The sequence below is a fragment of the Corvus hawaiiensis genome, chromosome 1 (assembly GCF_020740725.1).
Source record: "Corvus hawaiiensis isolate bCorHaw1 chromosome 1, bCorHaw1.pri.cur, whole genome shotgun sequence".
NCBI classification, from domain to species: Eukaryota; Metazoa; Chordata; class Aves; order Passeriformes; family Corvidae; genus Corvus; species Corvus hawaiiensis.
Window position 1 is genome coordinate 22151087 of NC_063213.1, and position 21017 is coordinate 22172103.

At 36.9% G+C, this 21017-nt stretch overlaps 1 protein-coding gene across 3 annotated transcripts in view; it reads left to right on the forward strand.

Annotated features, from left to right (window-relative positions):
* The window catches only part of SLC9A3 (solute carrier family 9 member A3), a 57320-nt gene extending 38952 nt beyond the window's left edge, over positions 1–18368 (forward strand). Inside the window, exons 9-17 of one of the 3 annotated variants that reach the window (XM_048296109.1) lie at positions 1003–1073; positions 3287–3416; positions 6512–6627; positions 7240–7369; positions 7877–8053; positions 8632–8707; positions 10081–10194; positions 11506–11749; positions 14067–14146. In XM_048296109.1, coding sequence (XP_048152066.1) covers positions 1003–1073; positions 3287–3416; positions 6512–6627; positions 7240–7369; positions 7877–8053; positions 8632–8707; positions 10081–10194; positions 11506–11749; positions 14067–14070 — 1062 coding nt within the window. In that variant the 3' untranslated portion in view covers positions 14071–14146. Of the gene's footprint in view, positions 1–1002; positions 1074–3286; positions 3417–6511; positions 6628–7239; positions 7370–7876; positions 8054–8631; positions 8708–10080; positions 10195–11505; positions 11754–14066 lie in introns of those variants that run through there. The other 2 variants (XM_048296117.1, XM_048296100.1) reach the window with 2 other exon arrangements.
* The last annotated feature ends 2649 nt before the right edge of the window (positions 18369–21017 follow it).

Here is a 21017-nt window from a genome sequence, read left to right on the forward strand (position 1 = left end):
ACCTCCCTGGGCAACTTATTCCAGAGCCTACCACTCTTTCAGTGAAAACTTTTTTTATGATTATCTAATCTGAACCTCCCCTGGCACAACTGAGGGTCATTTCTTCTTTTCCTTTCACTTGAGACATGGCAGAAGAGAGTGACCCCCACTTTACTCCTTCCAGGTAGTCATAGAGAGTGATAAGGTCTCCCCTGAGCCTCCTTTTCTTCAGGCTTAACAACCTCAGCTCCCCCAGCTGCTCCTCACAGGACTTGTGTCCCAGACCCTTTGCCAGCTTCATTGCCCTTTTCTGGACATGCTCCAGCGCCTCAATGTCCTTTCTGAAGTGAGGGGCCCAGAACTGGACATAGGACTAGAGATAAGGCATCACCAGCGCCAAATATCAGCCAAGTTGTTCCAAACCTAGCATCTGTATATTCTGCAGTAATCATTCAGAGTGAAATGTTAATAACCATCCACAGAAAAAGGCCAAACTGTACCTGCAGTTGCCTTGGTTTGAATCAAGAATTATAAGCTTCCAGATTTCGATCAGCCATCTAATATACTCAGTATGAAATTTTGCCCTGGATATTAAAAGAATGGTGCCTACTTTTACTCTGAGGGGAGTATGAACTCCTGAAACATCTAAAAAGAATCACTGGGGAAATTGTTCAACTGAAATAATCACCTACACTAATAGTGGCAGATGTACTTCATAGGGCAGAAATGGATGGTAAAATGAGTTTTAAAATTGAATGTTAAAATGGAAGTTTATAGTACCTTCTCCTTGAGACACTTGTAATTCAAGACTTAGTGAATTTATAAAGAACTGGTTAGAAAGTTCAGGACCTTTGAAGAAAAGCTTATAGTAGCTGGTACTTCTGTAAATGGGAAAAAAATTTTTTTAACAGCCATAAAATTATTCTGCATAGTTACCTGGTCTAACTTGAAATAAATTGAGCTATTTTCTAATTATGCTTTTTTATTTCTGTAAAGATATTAATTCCACTCTCACTTTCCTAGGCCTTTGATCATATTCTTTCTGCTATAGAGGACATTTCTGGACAAATAGGGCATCATTATCTGAGAGACAAGTAAGTAGTAACTAATTTGTAATCTCTAAATACTGCTAGGAAATATTATCTGTACATTGTAACTTTTTAAGCCTGTGACCTTAGGGAAAGCAAGGATGTTAAATGTAGTTTAAGAGGTTACATACTGAAAATACTGGAAATACAGCAAATGTCAAAGCAGTGTATTTTTGTCCCCTTACACAACTAGAATCTTTACTTTCTCTCCCACAGTTCAGATTATTCCTTTGCAGGTGCCTCAGTTCACATACAGGGGTGTTCTCCCAAGATTAGAGAATTGACTATTTGCACAAGTTTTCACCTAGAACATTAATGTTGGTTTTTCTTTGTAATACTACATTTCATGAACACTATTTATGTGTGGAGGCACTGAAAAACCTCACTTACAAATATGCTAGCTGTTTATCCTATTTCTACAAGGATGTGTTCAACAACTCTCAAAGTGATGGCAGAGGGTGCTTTGAAATTACTCTGACAGTTTCAGCCTGTTAGCCTGAAATCAATAATGAACCCTCCCCTCTGTTTGTAGTTGATTCATCTTGAGAGAAGCAGAATTACTCAGTTGAAAGATACACCATTTCCTTTAAAGTACATGTGAAGAGTTACCCCTGTGATGGGCACACTTCCATACCTAGATGAATAAATGGGGAAAAAAGGACATTAAATCTGGACATCCTTAAGAGTGTTCTTTGAAGTTAGGCCATTCTCTCCCTGGAGTTAGGTCATTTCATAGGTGCAGACTGTCACAGTTTTGACCTGCTAACCTCTTGCTGGCTCAACATGCCAATTCCAATCCAAAAGTCATGTGGTTGTGTTAGCTTTCTGCAGAGCACTCCCCTAACCCTTTCTTAGAAGCTGAGTCTATTAGCTTAAGTTTAGCATTATACTCATGCAATACAATACAACTCCTAGGCTGGAGCTAGCTCGTACTGGAGCTCAAGTAGAATTCCTCACCTGCATCCAGTTATAGAGACAACCTACTTCCTTTCCTTTTGCTCTTCATTCATTTATGCAGTGAAGAATTTTCCTGAGGCACTCCACACAGAACATCTTCTTTCTTTTGGTCTAAGTTTGTAGTTTAATTTTGGGGAATAAATTTGAGTAGGCTATATATAATACAGGTGAATACATCTCGTGTTTTGATATATTGCCTCAAAGATGGAGCTATATTTTTAAAGTGGCAGATTAGTGTGTGACTTCTTGCATGTCAGACAGTAATCCCCTTGAGTAAGAACAGAAGGAGTAGCTTACTGTAGATTCATGGTTGAGTGTGTGGTTTGATGACTAATGTATTTTGAATGAAACCATCTTAAGCCTGCTTTTTGGACTCTATGTACATGAAAGTGCTGCTTCCATAAGGAAATGGCAGCCCCTAGCATCCTCACTGATGGGTTGAGATGTGGCAGCCTGAATTACAGCCTGCTGGTCAGCTGTTCTGGCTAGAGAAGAGGAATAGTGATCAATTATGTGAATAATATTTGATACAAAAGGGTTTAAGCAATTTGAATCAAAAGTTGTAAACTCAAAATGGCCATTGGGCAAGATGGATAAAGTCACTCTGAGCAATAGTCTCCAGAGCTGCCTCATGCCCTTCAGATGAAGTGTCGAGGAAGTTAGAAGAAAGTACAACAGCCTTTATCTTCTGAACTCTAAACGTGACAGGGCAGATACCCTACTATCAGACAATCTTGGAAGTGTAATTCATTGAAAATACACATGGCTACTATCCCTCAGAGCAGAGAACATCAGTGGCATGAAGAAGGCCCTCTCGTAGAACTTCTGGAAGGGCACCGCTACTCTGAACTCATTTTCTGGTCTGGCTCCTACAATAGAGCTGGGGAAAAGAAGATCACTTTCCCAAGGAGGGACAAAAATTAAATATAATCAGAAGTGGAAAAAAAAGGTAGCATGATCTCCCAAAGTATAAAATGTGTGGCTGACTCTGAAATGGGATACTGTAATCATAGCACTCTTGCAGTAGTGTTGGGTAAGTGAACTGATTAAATGCTTTGTGACAGCTGCGTAAGTCTGTACCAGGCTTTTCCTTAACTTTCTTTATGCTAATTGAAAAGCTTCAAGACACAAATCCCTTGCATTCCTCTGTTCACCATCTTTTTCAAAGTGTTTAGCTCAAAAAATATCATTTATGCTAAATTAAAAATGCTTTGAAACTAAAATTGCTTGTTGCCATTAACACAGTTTGTTTAAATTATCAGGTGGTCCAATTTTGATAGGAAATTCCTCAGAAAAATACTGATGAGAAGGTCTGCCCAAAAATCAAGAGACCAAATCCTTAATGTTTTCCATGAGCTCAACTTGAAGGATGCAATTAGCTATGTTGCTGAGGTACTTATGAACACTTGTTGACATATTATAGCATCATTTGGAATTTGATTTTTTAAAATTTATAATATAACCTAAAGTTGATATATTGCAGGAGATGCCTATAGGAAAACTATTTCCATCTCTGCTCTGCTTTTTTTTTTTTTTAAATGTGTTTTGAGTGTCAGTATTGCCTGTTTGAGAACTACTCTCAGTATTGTGCCTGATTGCCAAATACTAGCATATTGTACTTAATGTCAGTGTACATTTCTGTTGGATTTTACTGAAGATCTTTGCTTCTATATTCATTACATGAAAAGGATACTGGAATTCTGGAGGGACGCTGTCTTTCTAAATGTGTCAACAGAGTCTGGCTCCTGCAGGGTAGTGGTTCTATGTGATGATGAATCTGATTTGAGGAAGCTCTCTTCCAAATGATGTGCATATGTGGCCAAAGTATGGGACTGCTAATCTCAGTCTGCCAGATCATTGGAACACACACACACAAAAAAAAAAAAAAAAGGGAATGTAACTTTAATTCAATGGAATCATAACCCCCACAATTCAATAATTTGGGGTAAATATACTACAAATATCAAATGCAATTAAAGAATTGTAAAGTTAGGGAAACATCAGACTTGCAACAGGAGAAATTTTGAAAGGAGAAGGGAAGAAAGTTTCTGACTTTCTGCAGGAGTACCATTCCCAGACCAGAGTAGTGTTGCCACATTTTATAAGAATTCCTAATTTTTTCAGTAGGAAACTAGTCACCTTAGTTCAAATGGCCACAAATGTGCAGTATTGATACAGTGTAAAGAATAGATTTAAATGGAATAATTTTAGAAGTGATCTTTGAAATTATAATCTATCCATGCCCATAATCTTGAGTTGAACTAATCTTCACAGGTGATATATCAGTTAATTTCTTTAATTTAAATAAAAAACTATTACTATGATTTATATTACTACTACTGGTAAGATTTTTTTTCTTTTTTTGAAAATGAGCTACAGCCAGGCAGTCTTCTTCCAAGAAAACATAAAATTTTGGAGATTGAATTCAGAACAAGATGAAATTCAGAAATTATGTTAGTATGAAAGATGGAGAATAGTTCACAAGACAAACAAATTCTTCCTTTTGAGATTTTTTTAAATTATCCATTTGGTTTTCAGACTATCTGAGCTCAAGAACTAATTTTCTTTCTTGTGATACTTTCTGGGTCATACCTCAGAGGAAGAAAGTTGGATAATGACTTTGATGCGGATGACCATGAAACTCATGTTCAGATTCATTGCTGAATCTGTTCAGTAGATTTGTTACAGTGTTTCTTCTCTTTAACAGATGTAAAGGGCTTTATAGATCACTAACACATGCAGATTTAGGATCAGAATTTTTATCCAACAGTATCTTTGATCCCATATAGTAAAGACAGATTACGTTAGATTATTAATTTTTTAGGAGATGAAACACAAGGGAACTGCCTTTTGTTACCTTAGTCCAAATGCTATTTGTGTATATTGTTTCTTGCAGATAAATTCTATTGTGCAGATGTGTACTGATCTGATAATAATAGACAAAGAAATTGAAAATCTCCAAGTTCTACAGAAGTTTTGTAACATATTTTCTTCCAGCAGAAATTAACTATGAGTTGTGAATCCTAAAGTCATTTCACCATTCTCACTTTAATATTTGGTTCAGTGACACACTGCTTTAACAACTTTTTCTTCACTTCTCAAATATATCTTTGAACTAAATAGCTATGAATTACAAGCTGACATTGAAATTGAAGATATTTCTTCCAGGACAAGTAAAGACCTGCCTCTCCCAGCTACTCACTCTCTTCTTACTTGCAAGAAACTGAGGAATTTAAAAATGATTTTATATCTTTTTCTTTGTTCAGCTCTGCTGTTATGCTGAATCTGTACAATAAATAGGAGTTGAGAGAGTTCAGTCTCAATCTAAGTAAAATCTTTACAGTTCAGAAAGGAGAACCTCAGCCAAGAAAAATGAAAATAATCCAGAGCAACTGAACAGAAGTGACTTAAAATACTCATGGTTCATAACTTGTTCTGGCTAAAATTCCTTCACTGATGATATTGTATGATGTATGTATAAAACATTCAACTTGATTTGAAAAGAAAGTCAGGTTCACTTAAGAAAATGGATTGGGATGATGTTCTTCCAGAATTCAATTTTATTAATCTCAAGTTTTCTGCCTGCAGAGGCCAGAGTATATTTCTTAAGCCCATTGGTAGCCCACATACTGTGATACATATGTGGGCTACCACAGCAAAAGAAAGCATTTATTTGGTTTGTTCCACGAATATGAGAATGTAAAGGGAACACAGTACAGTTAAAGTTGGAGAAATGTAGATAAAATCTCTCTTCTGCAAGGGAGATGATTTTCTTGATTATTACTGTTTTAATGTAGACACCTGCTATGTGATTTCTCTCTTCTGTGATTCAAAACCATAGATGGTTTCAGCCTGTGTAACCACAATGTCACTCAACAGACACTTTTTAGCTAAACAGGAGATTACTTAAGGTGTAGGGAAAACTATGAAGACGTAAAACTGAGTTTTTCCAGCAGTTCACTTCTGTGACACTAGTTTTAGAACGGAAAGAAAATCTCATCTCTTCAATATCTCATCTTGCCATGCTACAACCTCTTTCTAATAGTCTTGTAGACTTCTATCACCACTTAATATTTGCTGCTTCCAGTCTGGTAGAGAACAGAAAACTTAGTGTTGTGTCTGAAAATGCTTCTGATAGTGTAGTGATGTGTTGATACATGAACATCTGTATGTATATCCCTATGGACTTGGCTTGCAACATTGTACAAAGTAAAATTGCAAATCTATTGAGGCACAAGAAATCATTCACCTTTTCAAAATCAATTTATAAGACTGCAATAGGTTTTCTTGTTGCTTTGTTTGTTGGGATAATGACACTCAACGTAAAGAAACCATAAAACCAAAAAATGGTTTTTATCTGTTACAACTCCTCCAATGCTTCTTGTTCCATTTGCATAAATACAGTCTCACAAATTACCTGTATTCTGATACACATTTTGCCCTAGGTGTTTACAGCTGTAATATGTCTTGTTTCTTTCCGTGACCAGGGAGAACGTAGAGGTTCACTGGCATTTATTCGTTCTCCAAGTACAGACAACATGGTAAATGTGGATTTCAGCACTCCACTCCCGAGCACTGTGGAAAGCTCTGTCTCCTATTTACTGTAAGTAATGTGGACTGACGGGATGGTATATGAGAGGAAATTGAAACACTGCTAAAAAACTGAAAAATGCAAATTACAGGGGCTTCAGTCACTATTTTTTGAACTTTAATTAATAGTTTCTCCCACAGAAAATGGGTATATATGGATTTATATAGTTGTATTTTACACACAATTTTTTTCAGTAAAGGCTGGTAAGATGAAGCAGACATCCACATTAGAGTTATTTCATTTGCCTTTGGTTTACCCACTATTATATATAGGGCTAGATGCTATTTCTGTGTCTGCTCCAGAAAAAGTAAGGAGAGAGGCAAGGAAAATAATTGCCCCTTCTTTAACTTTTTGATGAATCTGTCACTGAACAGACCATGTGTCATGTAAACTGTGAAATTAATTAATACTACATCCCCCGGAAAGACAAAAACCAATAATCTTTTCACATTTCCCATAAGGCATTTGCTCACTCATTGTTATTTAGCCAGTTCTTAGTCTTCCTTTTTTTTCTTTTTAAACTTCATCTTCTCTTCTCCATTTCATTCCTTGTCTTCCTGGTTTTTTTTCCTTCCTCTTCAGCAATCACTGATTTTAAAAACCACTGCTTGTGTTTTTCTTCAGGAGAGAAAAAGCTGGACCGGTTTGCCTTGACATGCAAGCTTTAGAGCAGAGGAGGAAAAGTATCCGGGACACAGAAGATACCCTCGCTCATCACACCCTACAACAGTACCTGTATAAGCCCAGGCAGGAGGTGAGTGCACAAAGGCTAGCATTGGACTGTTTTCCAATCTAAAACTAGGAGGAAATAGGAACCAAAGCTTGCGAGTGAAACTCAGAAGGAGAGAACCCACTGCAAAATCCACACGCTTGAGGAAGACAGGCTCTTTGTGTGATTTCTCATTTAAAAACATGCCTTTTTAGAAGAACTAGTACCTTTGAAATCACTGGGGCCAGTGGAATGCAGAACTGTGTCCAGCAAAGGTTCTGATCAGGATTAAATGAACTGAAGTGATTGAGACACATACAGGGAGAGTCTTACTTTGAATGACAGTCCACTCTTACTCACTTAAAATTCCTGGACTTGTTTAATGAAGAAGAAAAAAAAATAGGAGTTTCATTAATGCCTTCAGAGTAGTCTTTAGTTCATTCTTTCTTATGGAGTTGTTTACATTTTCATGACACTGATTGAATGCATTGATTCAGGGCTTTCATTTGTATTTCTAAATAAATGAATATTGTCTTCCCTTCCTGGCCACAGCACAAACACCTGTACAGTCGACATGAGATCATGCACAGTGAAGATGACAAACAAGACAAGGAGATTTTCCATAGGACAATGAGGAAACGCTTAGAATCTTTCAAGAGTACCAAACTAGGAATAAACCATTCCAAGAAGCTCAATAAAATCCACAAACGAGACCGGGGCCAAAAAAGGGTAAAATACTTTGACAAGGAGCCAGATGTAGCCACCTATTATGCAAACTTATGGGTGGGAAGGGCAGGGAGGACTCTGAAGGGTCCTATGGTCCTGCATTTATCTCTATCCTATAAAACTTCATGAACTTAGAGGACCTAAGCAAGAAGAGATTAAACTAGGAGGTAACTCAAGGGGCTTCTTCTCACATTCTGCACTTCTCTATGCTTTGGGACTCTTCTTCTGGGTGAGAGACTTCTGATCACTCGAAAAACAACAGACCCTGAACCATGCTACAATGCTCTGGGGAGATTTTGTAGGATAGAGGTAGCAGGGTAGCTCTACAGCATGGAGCATTCAACCAAATTTTTATGAAACTAAGAGGGAACACACAGCATAAAAAGAGCCAAAATTTCTTTTTTTCACCCTGTACACACTACAAGTGTAGGTGGGAAACTAGTGGCATCCATATTGAGTCTCAAGCAAAGATTACAATGGATTTCAGGGTTATTCTGCTGGACTCATCATTTCAAAGGGTGTCACTGCCATTGCTATCTGATGACATTAGCATTTTTGGTCACTTTTTGCTTTCCTTTCAGAGAAACAGCAGTGTCATACCAAATGGAAACATTCCTTCAGAAAATCCAGTACAAGATTTTACTTTGAAGGAAAAAGGTAAAAAGACTCTTAGACCGTTTTCATTAACTGAATTTTACCAGCTACATTGCCAGTAAAGTATCACTAAAAGATTTTGTGATATGCAACAGCAAATCTGATAGTAAAAAGGTACTTTACTTCTAGTCATAGTTCAGAACTCAGAGTGGTGATCTGCTTCATGCTTAAGTGCAGTGTTTAGAAGTTGTTTTTTTAGGAATCTGGATGAAAAACAAGATTTTAATTGGCTTTTTTGCTCACATTTTTAAAATATATTTAAATTCTGTGAACAAAACAATGCAGTGGCTACAATATAAATGAACTTTCAGTTTCTGTTTGGATAAGATACACGGAGCTGCTAACTTTTTTTCATCATGGCAGGATATGTCTACCTAGAACACCAGCCATATAAAATTCAGTAGGTGAGATGACATTCTTATCTGAGTTAAAGTCCACTGTTTTCGAAGGGTCTGAATCAGAGGTGAGGCTAAGCAAGCATGATATAACTCAAGGAGGGCGTAGCTTTGGAAGGAAGCCATAGTCAGGTCAGTTCTAGCACCGCTTCACCCTTCATGAACGGATCTATCACATGGGTTAGGCTTGGAAGTATAATTGGAAGTTGATCAGCCTAGGGACTACCCCTAGCAAAAGTTGGTTTTGCATATAAAGCTCCTAATTCTTTCTTGTCTTAGCCATTTTTTGGCATTGATGTCAGGCGTGGCAAGATGTGATGGGTGCTAAGATGTTTGTTATACAATTATAAAATAATACATGTCGCTTCAAAACTGAAATGTGGTTAAATGCCACTGAACTAACTTTGATTTATGTTTATGCCTGCAACTCCTTGACCTCAAAGACACCTCAAATAAAATAGAGAGGGATTTATCTTTTCTCAGTAGCTCCAAGCAAACATATTTTTCCTTATGTATCTTCCTTGAATCATTTACCGTTATTTTTGTTTGACTGAGAGGGACAGTACAGGCTGGCTCCCCAAGTGTAAGATTCTAGAACTACTTTGCATGGGAAGAGCTTTCCAAATACTTATTAGTAGGTCATTCAATATTGTCTTATTAAAGAACTCTGCAGAGAGATGTTATCATCTACTTAAAATCAAAAAAGTTTAATTGGAAGACAGTCTTCCAATTAAAAGTGGTTTAGCAGCTATTGCAAAACTTATTCTACTGCAGTAAAAGCAGCAATGACCTCATTAAGTTTGAAATTAGTCATGACTAATGCTGACCTGTGTCAAGTGATGAAAATCCTTGTTAAAGATATATTTTTGATAACCATGCCAGGATCAAACCAGCATGTAATAGCATTTTCTATTAGAACTGATACAAATCTCTAATCAAATTGCACTTCCTTTTTTTTTTTTTTATTTTTTTCCCCTCCAGATTTGGAGTTTTCTGAATCAGAAGAAAATAATGATTATGAGACTTTGCATCTAGGCAAAGGAGTTGATTTCCTGGCTAATGTGACGAAACAAAATTTCACAGATACTCCTGCTGGTAAAAATATTTATTACCTACAAAGGTTTTTTTTTTTTCCCTCAAATATTGCAAAATCTACTAGAAATGCTGATGAGTTAGCCTGGGGTTTTTGTTTGTTTGAGTGATTTTATGTGTTCTATCTGAAAATACATTTGCTTAATATTAATGTTAACATAAAGATTTTTGGATATCTGGAGGTATGGAGAGCATCACATTTGAAACTGATAGAAGTTGTGAACATGACTACCTAAACCAGTTTTAAAGCCACTAAGCATTTTTAGCAACAGAAAATGTTATTTTAGAACTGTCTTATCTCAGAAGACCAGTCAACACTAGTCCTTCGGAATTGTTTTTCACTTGCACTGGAACTTCATTGTGATAAATTTTGTTCTTCTTTTTTCAGGCAAGATCTCTCCTTTTATATTGACACCCCCTTCAGATCCTTACAGGCTTATAAAAGTCACTGAAAAGGGCAGATTTACAGCATTTCTGGAGCACTCAATGCCCTTGATTTCCAGCCCTGAAAGGCTCCAAAATTTTAGATTGGAAGCTTATAACTATATATAACAGAAAGCACATCATACCATTTATGGAGTTATAAAATTTAGTATTTCTCTTCAGCACTTCTGTGTTTAAATTTTTCAGCATGCCACTGTATGCTTCATGTGTAACTTGAGGCCTACAGCGAAGAAATACATGTCTGTACTCTTGAGGCAGACACCCTGAAATGCATTTTACACGTGACACTGTTTCATGACAAATTCTATGTCTGAGTATGTATAAAGACACCCAGAAATAAGTGGATGGCAAGATGCAAAATATTTATGTAAAAGCTCATCAAACTTGATAACTGTATGAACAGGCTCCTGTATCTTACTTTTGACTATCTTGTGGCCTGCCATAGCTACCTCAAACTCATCTGTTTATGGAATGGTGAAGGTTTTTTTTCATTTTTTTCCCATCTCTTATTTCTTTTTTATGAATTTGATTTGAATTTTCTGCAGTGATTTCATGTTGTGCTTTTTTTTTTGCTTAACATTTATGGACTGATTACTTCTTTTATTCATTTTATTTTTTGTCTCCAGATATCCCTAACATAATTGCATGTTCAATGTGACCTCCAATTTTTCTCTTTAATTGAAATCCAATATATATCTAGCAATAACCAAGGTATACGTGTGTGTAATGGTCTGTGTATTGACTTAGTCACATCCATACCGGCGTGTATCTGCCCATTTTTTCCACCAACAGCCCTTCTCCTTCTCTTGCTGTATTATCAAGAAATTATTTTGATTACTTTTATTTGTCACTCATAATTTTTTTTTTTAGGAATTGATAACCCAGTATTTTCAGCTGATGATGACCAAAGCATCTACATGAAGTTCTCACCATGGTTATCTAGTGAAGATACTGTAGTACCATCTCAAAGGGCCCGAGTGCAGCTCCCATATTCTCCAAACAACTTCAGACGGCTCACTCCAATCCGGCTCAGCAATAAATCAACAGATTCCTTCCTGCTAGCAGATGGCCCAGAGGACCGACCCAGATCTTTTCTCCCAGAATCAACACATATGTAATATTTTAAAAGATATTATCACCTTTATTTTTTAACCAGACTTCTTATCAATCCTGAGAAGTAAACTTATTTTTCTGTTTTTTCTTCTTTCAGAAAATCTCTTCCCTTCCTGATTTCTTTGTACAACTAAACATCTTTTATTTCCCTCCAATTTGATTAACAAAACATCTTTCTATTTTCCTTCTGCAGAAGAGCTGTTCAACTATTTGGGGTCCAATGCCTTGCTACTTTTACAGCAGATAAGAGTCCTTCTTTTTGTTTTCACTTGAATAATTTAAATGCCAAGAAAATAGTATTCCAACTACCAGAATATTGGGCATATGTTTTCAAGAGGCTTCAGGTTTCCTGGTTAGTCAGTCCTAGATGATAAAATTGGTACCTGAATTCCCTAAAAGGAATATAATTTTTTGACTCTATTGCTAAGAAGCCTTGAGTTAGTTTTGAACATTTGTCCAGATTATTTATCCAGTGTCCAGGAAGCAAAAATGCCCCACTGCTACAACTACTCAGTGACACTACTGATGTACCAGTAAATTACATAGTAAAGGAGTTTAAAATTAATCATGTTTACTAAAATGCATCAGAGTGTCTTTGTGGGGATAATTGCACAACAGTATTGTGGAGGAAATTAGAGCTTTATCCTTAAACTGTGAATTTATTTTAATCCATACTTTATCTTGAAACTAGAAAAAGGCATAGCTTTCTGATGCAGTAAATATCTTGTTGCTTCTAATGTATTAGAGGCTTAAAATTAAATTGACTCTGGGTTTAAATGAATATTGCAGTTGCCCTTTAACTTTTGCTGTGTGTAAATTTTCCACACCATAAAATCAGCCTTCCATAATCAAGTCAGGCAGTGCTTCAAACGAGGTGGGTCAGGTCCACAGTTCAGATATTATGATTGAATAGAACACAGGGCACTGCAGGGATTGTGCAATGAAACACGAAAGTCAGTGTCATCGTGAATACACTTTTGCGGAATCCGTGGTCACAAATGTATATCTTAGTATCCTTTGTGCATCAACAAAAAAAGTAAGTTGAAAGTATTCTGTAGCTGGTTGATGAAACTATGTTTAGACAAACACCTCAGGCTAAGAGTGAATACTGCTAATTTTGACCTAAGAAGAATTTCACAACCTCTTGAAAAGAAATAGAAAAGGAAGTTCCATTTTTCTTCTGTTCCGGCTTCTGTCCCTTCAGAAGATGTGCTAGTTCAAGGGTAATTAGAGGACACACATCACTACTGGAGTGGCCTGTAGGTCTGTGTTTGGTTTCAGTACTCAGTTCCTTAATGGTGTGTCTTTGTTCATTTTTTAAATGGTGTTTTAACATAAACACTGGATTAATTAAAGGACTATGAATTAATGTCCAATATCCTGATTAAAAGTGTGAACAATGAGCAGCATTCCAAAAGGAAAATTTCACCTTGACATTTATCCACACTGAAATTCTCTTCACTTTTTTTCCCCCACTGAGAACATTGTCAGAGAATATTGACATATGACCTGCAGAACATTTTCTTGCTAACCTGTGTTCTTTTCCTCCATTTAATTGCTTTATTTATAATTCAATTTATTATTAGGAAGTGGTATGTGTAAGTTCATCTGTGGGTATCTTTGATATGTCAAAATCACTGGATTTTTGACTGCTGTGTTTCCTAATAAGTGTTTTGCAAAGGTAGATTTCCCAAGCTAATAAGTATAGGATTACTCTCTGAAACAGTCCTCTGAATGATCTCCTTAATAAAATTCTCCCAATAGGAGAATGATACCAAAAATTCAATTAAAAGGTTTTAAAAAACAATGGAAGCTGGAAGCCAAGAGTGGAAATGTTAAGTTTCTCTTCACACCTAATGTATACAGAAAACTGATCATACGTTCTGATCAATAAGAGATTGACTCCCTGGAGTCAAACCCTCTGCTACTTGATTGAAAGAGTACAATTTGTCTCAAAAATTTCTGAAATATTTCCTTGCTGAGCATCAGGACTGTTTCAAGATAAAGATACACCTTAGTGACCAGACGATGGCTCCATATCCTAACTATCTGAAACAGGCAGTTTTTCATCCCAAACACAGAGCTAAGTTTGGCCTGACACTCAGCAAGAATAAGAAGTTTAATTAACTCACTTCAGGTTGTCCAAGATAGAACAGGATACAGAGTAGAGCTCTTCAGGAAAGAAAAAACCCTTAAATCATTCACTTTCATAAGACTTTCATAAAAATAGCCAAAAGCAAAGCCCAATAGCCAGCATACTAATAGATAAAGTGTGTACAAAAAGAAAACAAATGTTCGTATTTAATTGTGCTCTCTAGGTGATATGGACCATGATGTTGAAATGACAGAATACTCCTCTTCAGATGATCAACTAAACCAAAATGGAAGTGTTTCAGTGAATCCCCTCCACTTCTTCCCCTCTTGTCTTCAAATGCCTTGGACACAAAACTATTCTTCATTGGAAAACAGAGGGAATATATCTCTTTCTGCTGTCTCTGAGTACATAGCTTCATGTGACCCAAATGTACCTGATCTCTTCTGGGAATCGGGTACGGATACAAATAACAAAGAGACAGTAAACTCAGGTTATTGTTCTGAAGTTAGCTTCAAGTCAGAGAATTCACAAGAAGAGAATACTCTGCTTATGTTTGAAGGGCTGGAAGACTCTTACATGGCGGAGCCCCAAGAAAAGAAAATGTTGCTTGATGTAGAAGGGAATTACAGGTCTGCTGCAGCCAGACGTGTACAAAGCCGACGTTCTTTCCACAGGCCAAAACCTCTGCATCATCCTAAGCTTCAGAAGCTGGCATCTCTTCCAGCGTCTTGCCATGTCCCTCCACATTCCTTAGAACAGGAGGAAACACAATTGTGAGCCAGGACTTACTTGAAAGAAGAAGGTGAACAAAGGGCTTTTGTAAAAATAGAGAGCAACCCACTGGTTCATCGGATCTGCTCTAGGATGGCTTCAGATGGAAAGGGAGTGGGGTCCTGTGATGTCAGAAAACACTGGAGCTTTTCTGCTGCACTTACATTTTAAAGTTCTTATTCATAATGAAAGGGTGCATAGTGAGGGGGAATTACGACTCCTTGTTATTTTTTCACGTAGACTGTTACAAATAATCTATTATTTTTGGAGGGCTAAACCAAGAATCTTTTCAAATGGTAAATCCTTGGTGGTTTTTTTACATGGAAATGGTTTATTATGCCATTATGCCGTAAATACATTAAAAGAAACAGGCTGCATTTGCTGCTTCAGTAATGGAATTAAGTATTTATGCTAAATGAAATAAAAGTAGGAGAAGCCAATGGTTAGCCTCTTCCCTGCTAAGTCTACTCTGATTGAGTCAGTGCCTTTTATAAGTGCAAGCTAAAGAAAAATACTTTCCTGCTCTTGAATATTTGTGTTACTGAGTAATTGTGGAATATTGACTCTTGTGAATAACTTTCCAGGGAGAGGAAAGTCCTGGCATCTTGAAATTTCATCAAGTACTCCAGGAGGGCCATTTCCTTCTTTCACCTTCATTCCCTCAACTCAGTAGCACTGGAATGAAAGAACATCCAGAATTAGCTCAGAATTTTAATTTGTGTGGTCACAAGCAACTCATTTCATATTCTTAATTAAGCTGCTCTATTTTAAATAGCCTCACTCAGACAGAAGTGTAAATATTTGTCATTTTTACTGCTGCTTTGGGAGACACCTTCCAAATACTGTTAGATTATCCTGTTAATTTATGTATCACTTTCAATAGCTGATCAGGATAGTGGTCTCTTAGATGGTATTCTGCATTTTGCTACATGGTTTAAGTGCCACAAAGACTCAGGATGTTGATGGTCCAAAGTATTTTACAGAGGCAGTTTGGCTACTGTGCATGTATATACCTATTTGTATTAGGACTGTCCTTTTTTTCTGTCTGTGGTTTTCTGTCAAATTATACTTACGATTGCACTAGACACTTACTGCATATGAATTAGATCTACATCACCTTTAAGACAGCTGGAGACATCAGTGAAAGCCAACTCAGATGAAGACTAAATGAAAGTGAAAACTCAGAGACCTCTCATAGATGTGTAATACTACATGCCAGTGTATAGTCCTCTGGCCATTTTGCCTTGGATGATTCCAGTCCTGAAATTTTGGCTTGAAATCTTCAGTGGTATAAATTGTAAAGGTTCTATGACATTAATAGAAGGTGAGTGCTTAGCCACTTCTGTGATCTTAATGTGTTCCTACTTTCTATTTGATATCAGTGTAAACCATTTGTAAGTGAGGTGTCACCTTCAGGGAGGTATCTGAATTGTTTAAGACTGGAACCTGGACAGAGGCTTTATCTGCTAAATTTAACTTCATCTATAGGAATTAATGATTGTTTCACTCTACCTACCCAGATTTTGAATGGGTTTAAGATGATTCTGTGTCAGATATCAAAATTGAGATTTACCCAGACAACCAAAAAGAGTGGAGAAATGTGTGAAAACTCACGCCCACATCTTTTTTCTATCTTTGGCCTGTATGCTAAAATTATATGTTAGGCTGGTGCAAATTGCAGAGATGTGATGGCAAATACCATATACAGACCTAGACAGATACAAAACATAACCTCCAGAGACTAAATTCAGAGAAGTGGTTCTTTTTTATCAATCCACAAGAAGCTGCCTGTTTGGCAGTCATCTTGGGCAATCATTCAAATCAGTGTCTCTAACTGGAAAGCTTCATTACCCAGAACTAGTCTTGTTAAAATTCAATAATGTAAATTCAATTTTTGTGAACCGAGTACATATGAACATACTATTTTGGTGAAGTAGAGCATATTAATACTGTTCCAGATATTATAATTGGAACAAGTATTTTAGTAATTGGCATAGATATATAACAGGACCATGACTGATCCCAAATGTTAGGACAGATAAAGTGCAATGTGCCAAAACCTACCCTTCTGTCTCACAGTGTAATGCTGAAGTACCAACACCAAAGTTGGCAAGACGCTCATCAGGTGTTGGCTTTGAAATAAAACTTTCATTTCTTATTGGTGTCGTACAGAGGTGATTGCTGTCCTGCAGTTAGAAAGAGAACCATACTGTGGACTGTTTTCTGCAAGCTTGTTAGACCATTACCAATCTGTTTTTGTACAGGCTACTTCAAGGAAACACTTGTAAACTGTCATCAGCAGATGGGAATTTTCACCACATAAATGTTGCACAGACAAGAGTATGCAATTTTGAAAATCATAGGGTGTAAGTTTTTATTGTTCTTGTAAGCTTTTAGGCTAAAGAAAAGAGGATCAATAGACACCACCGTATTTACAAATGCAGTAGTCTCTGTGAAAAATCAGCAGGATCCTGTATGGTTTTGAGAGGGCTGTGGGCTGTATTATTATAAAACAGAGAGGAACATCACACCATTTCAAACTATGGAAGTGGAAAGACACTATATACAAAGGGCTTACCTCTCTGTTTCAAAGGCCTTAGGCATTTTCTATATGTTGCATCACTACAGCTGAACAAATGAAGGATAAAATGGGCCATACTGATAGCGAAGAGACCTTTCCCTGGAATATCTCACATAATCTCTGAAGCTCTTATGCCCCTGGAAGTGGTTTTCTAGTAGAATTGGTTCTACAGCAAGGTTTTGTTTGTTGTAATTTCTCAATTTGAAATGTGATGAAAAAAAGCTTTCATGTCCCCAGTTTCCACATTTGAGAACATACTCATAGCTATAACACAGTGAATTATAGTTCCCTTTTTTCCCAGGGCAATTGCTCCCAATGTCTACCAGGGTATATACAAAAAAGCAGGTTATAACAGTTCATCATTTGTCTTTTTTCTTTTTTTGCATACTCTTTCACTGTACATTCACATTTCCTGTGGTATGCATATGTGTGGGTGAAAGTGTTTGGTTACATCTTCAGCATGCTTTAATCAGTCAAGCACCACTAATTTCTATCACAGCAATATAAATTCAGAGCTGCTGAGGATATGGCTGTAAGTATCAGCTTTTTTTGCCCTTTTTTATTAGATTGGAATGATCAGTTGATAGCTAGTTCACCTCTGGTGACGCCAGTTCAGTTCTTACTTCCCTGAAAACTCTGTCTCTAAATTTTTTTGTGACATGCTCTGTCAAAAAAAGGCAAGCTGGGCATTCCACTGTCGCTATTTATTGAATAAGTAACTATGACCTACCTTGTTGCAAAAAGATGAAGAAGTATTTGATGTTCCTTCTATATATTTTACTCCATGAATAAAGTTCTTTTTAGCAATGTTTATTATGCTGCACTATGACCTAGTAATGTTAAAAAAACCCCAGAAGTGTTGCCTGAATTGAGATGAATTCTGTCTCTCTGAGCTGTGAACCTAGTTATTGAAATATATGAAATTATGTTTTACAAATACATGGTCTAGTCAGAGATTTATGTAACAAAGGTTGCAAAATAATCACGTGCCTTAAACTGTCACTCTTTGGAGTGCTGTTGTTTGGAGATACTTGTGTGTACTTTCCAAAAGGTGTCAACTTACTGCACATATTTTTAAACAAGTCAAGTTGTTCTGCTAATGTCTTTGTAGAAATGTTTTAATTGTATACCATAATGAGAAGTTTGGCAATAAATTGTATCACTTTGGTGGAATCACACTGCTTTCGCAAGTGATTTAGAGAATCATTTCTTTATTACACTTAGAGAAGACTTTCCATTCAAGACTTCTGAGAAGTATGTATTTCTGCTCCCAAATCGAAGTTAACAAAGACAATGGAGTGCTGCTGATAAAATTATCAGCATTTATAAACATTTATAAAACAAAAATCATTAAAAGCAGCAACAAAACTTGTAGATCTCCTAAGGCTCATTCTGACAACTATAACACTTTTTGTGTAGTTCTAGCCCCACTGCAGTCAATGACAGAATTCCGATTGACTTTATAAGCCAGTATTTCCATCTATAGAGCAGAAAGGCACATATTTTGTCAAGTTTTATTTAGCGATGTCATCATAACAATTATTTATAATTTAAATTTTACATAAATGACATATGGCATCTCGTTATTATTATTATGCACCTGGATCAGGGCAATTCAACATCATAGAAGCAAAGATCTGACCAGTCTTAGAAAATGATTTCATCAGTTTCAGCAAAGTTTTAAGAATGCTAAGTTATTACAGCTGGTCCCTTACCAGCTGTAATACTAAGTGATAAACATGAAAGGTGATAAACACCCTACTGGCTCTAGGAGGTATTTATAGTTTATTTTAAAGCGTGATCCTCCAAGCGTTATCAGCAAGGGAAGAGGCTTTTCAGACCCATCGCTGAATAGAGCAGTGCTTTCAGGAAGCATGTGTGCATGCATAAAAGGGGTCCTGGAAAGGCAGTATAGCTGTACTTGTGATTGAAAACAGAAATGAAGGAAGTCTGATGCAGAAGGATCAGTTTAGTGCTGCTAAGGTGTAAGTAGCTAAGAATGGGAAAAACCAAATGTGGGCTAAGTATGTGCATGTGAATGTTCACAATAGAAACAATGAAAACTGAAATGGGTAAAGCTGACCTCAAAGGAAGATAATGTAGAGAGGTGCAAAACACACGTATGACACCTGCCTAATAACCAATGCTTAATTCCTACCCGCACATACATATTTTCAAAGGATAACTCTATAATACACAATTTTAGCTGACATTGTAATACTAACATTTTCTTCAGTGTAAAAGCAGTAGAAATGTCAATTAATGTAGTCACAAATAATCCTGGATCTACAACCCAAGATGTGAGAAAAAAATTTTCACAGTAGCTTTAACAAAGACATAAAACTCACTTATCCAGTGACCGCAGTGAAGTACCAAGAAACAATATGATGATTACAGAAGTTTGCTATCATCATATAGTCACTGTCTCAGAACACTACTGTATAGAGAGAGTCTCACCCAGGAAATAGAAATGGATTTTGATAAGCAGATAGGATAGACTGCAGTGACCAACAGATTGCATGGCATGACCACATGAGCAGATGGACCAGCAACCTGTTCATATGCAACCAGTCCCCTAAATACCCTTACCTCTCTATGTTCTTACTGTTGTTCACCCTCAAAACACCTTAATCTCCCCCTTCCCCTGTCTTTGCTTCCTATTCAAAGCATCTTATACAATGCCTGGCAGAATTCCAAGATGTATCACTTAGGCAGTAACCCTCCTTGGTCTATAGGGTGATAGAGGGAGCCCATCCACTTGACTGACCCTGATGGCTTTTACCACACAGACAGTGAGGCTGATCGTCCTCCTCTGGCAGCCCTGGAAGAAGACAGATCAGAGTGCCCCAGTTTCACTTCTTCAGTTGGAAGGGCTTCCTGGCTATCCCTGTTTCTCTGTGCTCCTTTGTGTGTGTGAAGATGAACTTTGTGTTTCATAATCTAACAGTTTCAGGGTAGATCCTGGGGAAAAAAAGTTCTAAAATGAAAAAAATATTCTCTCTTTTTACTTTTACAACACATGACCTAAAATCTGCGACCTGGTCAGGTTTTGTGTGTGATAAGAAGTACTTTTTGAGTTGCTGGGATTATCAAGTTAAAATAGAGTTACCTGCACCAAACCGGTTTCTGTTAAAAATTGGTGGATTCTATCCATCATCTGACATGTATAAAGAATAACAGCATCATTACAAAATGGCAATTATAATTTAGTCAATTAGCCTTTTCAGGTAAGAGTTTCAGTAATACTATTTATAACCTCACTCCAACAAACTCCTACTTCTTTGACATGTTTAAAAGCCAGATCAAACTGACAGGTGATGTACAACCCTAAATTTAATCCACTGAACACTTCCTATATTTCTTAAGATAATGAAGCTATTCAGACATTCAGAATCATAGAATCATTTAGGTTCGAAAAGAGCCTTAAGATCAATGAGTCCCATTAACTCATCAATGAGTTAATCTAACACTTCCAAGTCCACCACTAAACCATGTCCCTAATCACACGTCCATCTTTTAAATACCTCCATGGATGGTGACTCAAACACTTCCCTGGGCAGTCCTTTCAGTACTTTCAAAGAAGTTTTTCCTGATATTCAGTCTAAACCTCCAACCTGCAGCCTCATGGGGCAACTTGTTTCCTCTTGTCCTGTCACTGAGGAATGAGGACATAACGTTGAGCTTAAAAATGTTTGAGATGTAGGTATGTTGGAGAGCATTGAGTGTAGGATGATTGTAAAGTCTCATGCCATAACACAGGTAGGTCTGCTGTAGAAATACATTTTACAGGACAAACAGAACACCCAAAAGTGTCAGTGAAAG